The 8,259-nt window shown below is 38.9% G+C and overlaps 1 protein-coding gene across 11 annotated transcripts in view; it reads left to right on the forward strand.

Annotated features, from left to right (window-relative positions):
• The window catches only part of LOC138043769 (tachykinin-like peptides receptor 99D), an 18,571-nt gene extending 10,672 nt beyond the window's left edge, over positions 1 to 7,899 (forward strand). For 4 of the 11 annotated variants that reach the window (XM_068890198.1, XM_068890196.1, XM_068890193.1 and 1 more), the window contains exon 2: positions 6,366 to 7,899. In XM_068890198.1, coding sequence (XP_068746299.1) covers positions 6,368 to 7,537 — 1,170 coding nt within the window. In that variant the 5' untranslated portion in view covers positions 6,366 to 6,367 and the 3' untranslated portion in view covers positions 7,538 to 7,899. The other 7 variants (XM_068890192.1, XM_068890191.1, XM_068890190.1 and 4 more) reach the window with 7 other exon arrangements.
• Positions 7,900 to 8,259: the final 360 nt, after the last annotated feature.

An 8,259-nucleotide genomic window follows, 5' to 3' on the forward strand; every position in this document is an offset into this window, starting at 1 on the left:
TTTAATAGGAATCAGGTTTAGTTTAAGATTTAGAATGAAACTGCGAGCGTGGTTTAATAATCTCATTGAATAAAATAGTTAATCAGTAAGCCCAGAGCGGCAGAAAGTATTGCCAAAACGAGTTAACGATCTTAGCTTAAATTCTTACGGATGCATGAGATTACGTTAATTTTCTCTATCCGGTGATATAGATGACAATCTATGTTAAGATGAGCCTAATCATGATCAGGCTATATGGGATGAAAATCAGTGCAGTTGACGTGTATAACATCGAATCACTTACATTAGTTAAAAACTTAGAAAAAAATAACGAGGTTCAATCCAGTTTCAACAATTTTCAAGAAGCTGTGCTAGTAAGAAGAATAGAATCTACACCGGCACCATTTTCACGAAGACGATGTCATGCTATGATATCATGTGAAACACCAATAATTGCTTAACAAGATGTACTCATAATGATGTGACGTAACACGTTACCATAGCAAAGAAGAGCCACCTAAAACACTGTATTTTATTTTAAAAAGCTCACAACTCAAAAACAAACTTAGTGACCTCATTGTTTTGGCTGGGAAGTGATAATTTGTCTACTGCTATGAGATAAAACTCCTCACAAAGTTAAAAAGGAAATTCTTGAGAGGATTCAGAGCCAATTTAACGGACGGAAATTTATTAGATGGGTCTGAATCCACTCGACGGCCTTTTTTTAAACTTTGGAGAGAGTTTCGTTATAGCCTGTTAAATGAATTTACCACTTTCTAGCGCTGAAAGAAAATCAGGGGGACATCGAGTTCGTTTTTGCGTTAGAAGCGTTTAGGAAAATCTATCGGGTGTTCAAACAGCTCTTTGTTGCTACGGTGACAGCATACAACATCTTGTTACTAGTAAGCCATAAGTGATGTCTCATATGAAACCCATGATAACATTGCCTTTACGTGAAACAGTGTTGTAGAATCAGTTCCTACTAATAAGACATTTCCTTGAAATTGTTGAAACTGATTTGAGCCACGTTAATATGTATATTACAAGTATAGGGTGGGATGATAAGTTTGTAGAAACATAACAAAAGTTCTATTCCGAAGTGTTTAAAAGGTCCGCCCTACGTTTTCAATTGGCGCCCACCATATTTTCTGCTCATTAAACAAAGTTCTTACAAGGAACTTTGGCAACAGATGTTCTCTAGATTTCTCACGTCATGTGTCACTTTAAATAGTGCGGCACTGAACGTCCATTACAATGTAGTCTCTTGTTCATCACAGAAAGTGCTGGCTGTCTAATGAGCTATATACGCCAATTCTATTTTCCGTTTACTTTTTAACATGTTACTGATGAAATGTCGGTATTGTTAAGTAGGGAACCAATTTCCTTTTACCTGAATGTTGTATTTCGTTCTATATTCATTTCTTCCAAATTAATCATCGCCCAAAATTTAATGCAAGTCCGCGACAGACAACGTCACTTTATAAGGATTCAACATCCTGTATTAGTGGTTCTTATTAGCGATGTTATTAGTTTTACTTCTCATAAACAACCACCGACGTATATCCTTTGTTTTTTCGCTACCTTGAGTACTTATCACTTCCTTTAGTAAAACTAAAAAGGCGTCATGATTTGAGGAAATGCTCAAAACCGTCGGCAATTGAACGTTCTCAGTCAGAATTAAACTCGGCTTGGCTCTCTACATTTGATCGGAACGCCTTTCACAGAGTTTGCAAAAACGTTTCACAGCCATTCATTACTGGTCTAACATATCCCTGCTGAACGGCCGGTGTTCTTTGAACCTGCAGAGTTATCCCACATGGACAAGTCGGCGAAAGATTTATGAAGCGCGTACCAAAGCCAAGGTTTGATCTTGCTCAAAACCCGAACTCTAAGTCAGAAACGAACCAAAAGAAAACGAAATGGGTAACTTATTTGAAATTTAAATAATCATTCAGTCGTCCAAATTGGAATTATTTTCCAAACAAGAATCATTGACAGATTGACTTCATACATTTATTTCATTGCATGAGACTGAACATGTTTCGCCAATTTTCGTTATAAAGCTGGGTGATTAGAGATTTTGTAGGCTCTTTCCAATCGTTTTGACATGTAGGCTTTTTAATAGTGAATATTCCCATTAATAATCTTCTAAACCGGGCCTGAGCGTGTCATAGCGAGTCCTTGTTGTTCAAAAATGTAATCGCTTTTTTTTCTCTTTAAACAATTTGAAAGTAGAATTGCGATATAAATGCTTTTGTCTATTAAAATTCTTTCTCTGCTGGATGGCACATCAGCCATCTCTATCCAGGTGAATCTAGGTGAGACGTTAATTATTGATGATATTGGATAAAGAAGCTCAAACGACAAATAACATGTTTGACAAAAGACTGCATGTCAATATTGAACGTACACGCTCGCGTTAGCCAGATGATAAAAATAAGAGAAACCTATTTTACTTGCATATGAAATGATTTCCTGAAAAATGCACGTGACTCTCTTGATCATAAATTTTTAATGATTTTTTCATTACTTTTTGTCAGCTTTGGAAAATGTACCTCAATTGCCGTGAAGTAGTCATCTTTAGCAAGGGAAGCATGGATTTGTGCTTGAACAGGATTCAACTAACCTTCTAAAATGGTCTTTACTCTTTCCTAGTTATTGTATGTAATAACATTTAATTTATTTTTGAAGGAAACTATTGCTTTCACTTTAAAGCTTAAAGCTAAAATTAATTTGAGGTCGGGTCGAAGAAAATCAAATCGGACTTTGACAGGAATAAGCTTCCTTTAGCTCTTCCAGCGATGATGTAATATTTTATCATCTTTGGTAGAGGCGTTGGCAGAAAAATGAAGGAAGCAAAACTGCCTGAAAATGGTATTCAGATCAACCGTGGGCAGAAAAATATCACGGTACTTAAAACGAGAGCGCAAACAAAATTTAAATTGCACGTTGGTGTATTCAAGCAGGGATATTTGGCGTGAGGGCGTCATTTACGACCGGGTAAATACGTACCTTGTCAAGTCAGTTAAAGGTTATTGATGAATTTCAAAAACTTGATTTACAAGCTGTGAATTAAGAAAGTCTCATCTTCCGACCTGCCCATCCTGCGACCTTAATTAAACAGTGAGCCCTGCAGTTTTAAATTACATCCGGAGTAAAAAAAAATGAATCATCCTCTTGTTACTGGGTGAAGTGCCTCGCCGGTAATTGAAAACCATCTCTCTCTTTGGATAGTTATAGCATCTCGGAAGCTTGGTCGTTCAAAGTTTAAAAGATTATATTTTTTTTCTCAGTCGTTATGTCGAAACTATGGGAAAAAAACGTAATTAAACGCACCTTTAAGGGTAAGCGACGTTTAACATAAAATCTCATCTCATGCTTCCACGGCAATTTGCTAAACTCTCTTAAAAACTGTTTATTTTGCTTGTGCCGCTGTCTTATGCTATATCCGTTGATTGACAGTAGCGCCGATTTAATGTCTCAAACAGCCGTGTTTATCAGTATTTAAAGAGGGCAGGTAATCTTCTAAATGCTTTTAATACAAAAGTTCTTCGTGAGCAGTTTCAATTTCCTAAATCCTGTGATTTTTGCTTGTGACTGTGTGTTTTCGATCGCGGAACCCATTACTATGGCATGGACGGAAGAAAAAGAAGAACAATTGTAATAGAGGTAAATCACTTTGAAATTTCTTAAGATTTGGTAAGTTCAGGATTATTCAATTTCTTTTTTGTCCTGACTGGTCATTATTCCCACAAATACTGGCCACTGTCTTATTGTACTATGGTTGTTCAGACCAAAGATAGGTAGTTTTCGATCGAAATGGAAAACCTTAGCTTTTAGTCTCTTGTTCTGTAAGGAATTGCCATGGTAACTTGCATAAAGATTAATCCTCTTAGCCGGGAAAATTACTATTTTATGACCAATTACTATTGGGTGACTATCACTTGTCTTAAACTGTCGCGGGAGTGGATAATTTTCCCTTTTAATTAAATAAACAAATGCTTCACTTGCCGGTCTATGCAGAACATACGCTTTCCAACTAAGAAGTAAAACTTCCTTTGAAGGCCGAAAGCCGAACTGAAAGATTTTACTAACTTAACTAACAACTTGTTTTTGTCTCTTCATCCAAGATGTGATAACTAATACCAGACAACGAAAAATGAAAATTTGAAGAAGAAACGAACTTCACCCATGAGATACGATCGTTTGAGCGTAGATAAATTTAGCAACGGAAAGTTGCTGCGTGAACAAAACAAAGGCACTGTATGCAGAACATTCGAAAATAATTCACATCATTACTATCCAGCGAAATTTTGTGGTCTCGTACACCGTCTGATATAGGGCTTTCTAAAAAATTAGACAAGCCGCATCTCGCCTTATTTACAATGATTTACAGGCAGTGCCTATATATTAAGCGAAACTGATTTTGCAGCAGGCGTGAATGACATAGTCAGGGAGCATATGTCGCGAAATAAAGTCCCGTGGAAATTTCGTGATGAAAGCAAGCTGCCTATCTAGATGCGTTAAGGGGACCCTAAGGAACATGCCAAATGTTGTCGGCAATTTTGTAGCTTGCACCAAAGGTTTTTATGGGGAGTTTAAAGTGTGGCCCTCAGGGTCCAACATGGAAACGAGTCTTGACCTTCAAATGCATTTTAACCATCGTCAATGCTGGCGAATCTTCGACAAAAATTGACCTTGACCACGCTAACGTGAAACCGAGGGTAGATCACATCATGCCTTGCAAAAAAGGAGACAATCCGCATCTCGTCTAATTTACAATGATTTATGGGCAGTGCCTATATGTTGAGCGAAACTGATTTTGCAGGCGCGAATGACAGGGCAAATGACTCTGGAACTATTTATATCTCGTTTCGTGCGGCATACTGGTCGGAATAATTGTCTAAAAGGCAGATCTTGTTTTACGATTTATGAGGTCGATTAGCGGAATTGTTTTCGGTTTTATCTCAGTTCTATTCCAACTGATTTTATCACTAAACGGACGCTCGCACCGGAAAAACCAGTTTAACGAGAGAAAACAAGATTGATCAGTCCAGAAGTTCGGGCTGCGGCGGCTTCAAAGAGTTGACGCGATTCAGGCAGAGCCTCCTTTTCTCCTCCTCAGTAAAGAAAAGACAAAAAGAGGCTCTGCTCGCAGGGTGGATCATGCTTTCCTAATGCACGCACGATGGGATGGTCTTTGAGACTTTTAAATAACAAGCCTCTGAGTGCGTTTCCCGGAAAGCAGCTTTCATGCCTTTTTGGATGGCAAACATCTCTTCGTACTTTCGAAAGGATGACGTTTTATCGTGACGATCGGAAACGTTGCAATAACTTTGCTTTTTCCCAGGTATTAAATTAAAATCATGCTAAACTGAAAATAAGCAGCTTCCAGAACACGTTCATGAATCGCACTTTTGATAAACTGGCCCCCTCCTTCCTCACTAAAGAATATTTTCAAAATTAAAGAAGAGAAAAATATTTATAAAAAAACACGCTGTTCAAGGTTCTTTAGTTTTAAAGGGTAAATGGTCTGAAGAAGCCTTTGAAATCTCATGAATTTATAGAAATATCCAGTTCAGTTAATATTCTTCAGAGACAGTTGAAGTTTCACACTCCAGTTTGTGAAAGGATCTCCGTTAAACGGTTCATTGTCTTAGTATGGTTGATATCAATCAATCAATCAATCAATCAATCAATCAATCAATAGGTCAGTCGATCAGTCAGTCAGTCAATACGTCAATCAATCAACCACCCAATCAATCCGTAGATCTATCAATCAATCGTTTATTTACCCAGGTAACATCCTCTAGACGTTCAAACACGTGTTTTCTCTGAATTGTACTCATATTACATGAAAATAAGCCTGATAGTCATTGTGTTAACTGTTGTTGCCCTCTTGCTCTTTCATGTAATGACCGTCGTGATTCAGTGCTGATGGAAAATAATAACCGGTAAAATTAATCGATTTTTTTACCGATTGTTGGCTATATATTTACATAGTCTAGCAAAATCTTTGAAGTGAGGTAACCGCAACGCATTTTCTCTTTACTATCTCACCTGTTTTTTTGCTTAATATGCTCACAGTTTGTTTTTCTATTTGACCATTCGGTTCACTAATAGTTGTTTCTCCCTGAAATTATCATATGGTGTGCTACCAAAAGTACAGAGCTTGCCATGTGCTTCTGATACTCAATCTCTCGCCATGTCGTAAACAAATGAAAATTGGATTAAAGTGGGATCATAGACCTTGCAGCGATCGTGTTCCCTTTTTCTAAAATTGCCTCAGAACTAATATTCAAAGGTATTACCTGTATTACGCCATGTATTGCAAAAAAAGGTTATCGTCAACTATGATTGATGACATATTTGCTCTGTTTTTGCAGAAATGAATAATACAAGCACATCAGGAAATGCGTCAGCTGAAGGAACTTTACCTCTGTTTCCTATTGAGGCAAAGATTGGTTTGACTACTGCGTACATTTTTATTTTCGCTATAGCTCTGTTTGGTAATTTAATTGGATTATATGCAGTATGCACCAAAGCGCCTTCAAGACGAATAACGGATCTGCTTATAAAGAACTTAGCCGTCGCTGACTTAATATTTACTATCACCGTGATGCCGTTGGCAACTATGAGCATGTATCTCATTCACCCAAATCTTTGGATTGGAGGTACTTTTGGGAACATTACTTGCAAGCTAGTGTTTTATGCCATACCTGTTTCCATCGCCGCATCTGTGATGACATTGGCCGTGATCTCGTTTGATCGTTTATGCGCCATTTTCTTTCCTCTGAGCAAAATGCTTTTCCAAAATCATAAAGCCATCACAGCGATAATTTGGCTTCTTTCGCTCATCACTGTGTCACCTCACCTGCTGCTTTACCAGGTCTCAAAGGTGGAAGACCAATATCTCTGCATTCAAAAATGGCCATGGGCTACTAGCCAAGAAGAGTCGTATGACGTCTTGAGAATATTCCACGTTGTCGCCTTTATCATCATGTATGCTTTTCCCTTGCTGGTGATTTCTGTGGTGAATAGCCTCGTTGGCCACCGCATATGGTTTCACAAATCACCGGGTGCGGATGACTGTAGTCATAGCAACGTCTCGGCCAGGGCTACCAGACGGAGGGTAGTCAAACTGCTCATCATCATCATCATTGTATTTGCACTTTGTTGGATGCCCACGTATGCTATGCACTACTTAATTTTTTTTCAACCAGATATCGCTGATGCTATCCCCGTTTCTTGGGTCCACCTAGCATTCTGGGTCTCTCACGCTAACAGCGCAATCAACCCTCTTCTTTATATCGCGTTCAATAAAAACTTCCGTTTCGCGTTTCTGGATACGGTAATGGCCCTGTCCTTTCTTCCTTGCCATGCAGTTAGCGCATGCGTAGTCTACATAAGGGGGGGACGGCCGATATCATCCCATGATCAAAGCTCGTATCAAATCCACCAGTTCTCGAGACCAAGACGGCAAAGTGGCTCCCGCGTGGTGCCAGAAACAATGGCTGCTCGAAAATATACAGGAAAAACACTCGACACCAAACTGTAAGCTGGAAAATATCTTTTCACAACTGCTACAACATTTGCACCATCCATAATGGTTTCACGAAATTGCACAGGTCTGGAGAGACATGCAGCACCACAACGCAATCTGTAAAGACGTCTGCAACAGTGGGTCATTTCTGTCACATTCACTCAAAGCACGCGAGGTGCGGCAACGTGGTCCAGTGGCTTAAGGAGTTTGGCTTTCAAGCAATTGTGCCTACTTTAAACTCCGCTGTCACTTTCACTGGATGTATTAGAAAGTTTCGAATTTGCGTATGCCATTTTCTGCCTCCCACAAGTAGTGATTTTTAATCCTTTTAAACCATTAAGTGGAGTTCCTGTAAGCTACAATCCCAAGAAAAGAAACCGTACAATGGGCAGTTCATCTCACTACTATCTTTCCTGACCACCTCGCTACTTTGCCCCTCCCCTCCCCCTCCTATCAATGTTGACCCCAACTAAACCGTTGACAGGCATCAACATGAAGGTTTGTACATTTAACATTCAATGAGGAGGAGGGTGAGTGGGCAGATAAAGAGCCCATTTTTACGTGCAACATAGTTTGTTTTAGGTAATTACACGAAAGTTGCGTGCTCCAATTTGCATGTTCCAATTGCCTAGCCAAGGATGGCAGTTTTAGTTAGAGCTTAGTGGACTTTCTTTATAGCGATATTTCTCGTTGCGTCATCTATTGTTATTAAATATGCCAACCAGAAGCTAATTGGC

The sequence above is a fragment of the Montipora capricornis genome, chromosome 3 (genome assembly GCF_036669925.1).
Source record: "Montipora capricornis isolate CH-2021 chromosome 3, ASM3666992v2, whole genome shotgun sequence".
Classification (NCBI taxonomy): domain Eukaryota; kingdom Metazoa; phylum Cnidaria; class Anthozoa; order Scleractinia; family Acroporidae; genus Montipora; species Montipora capricornis.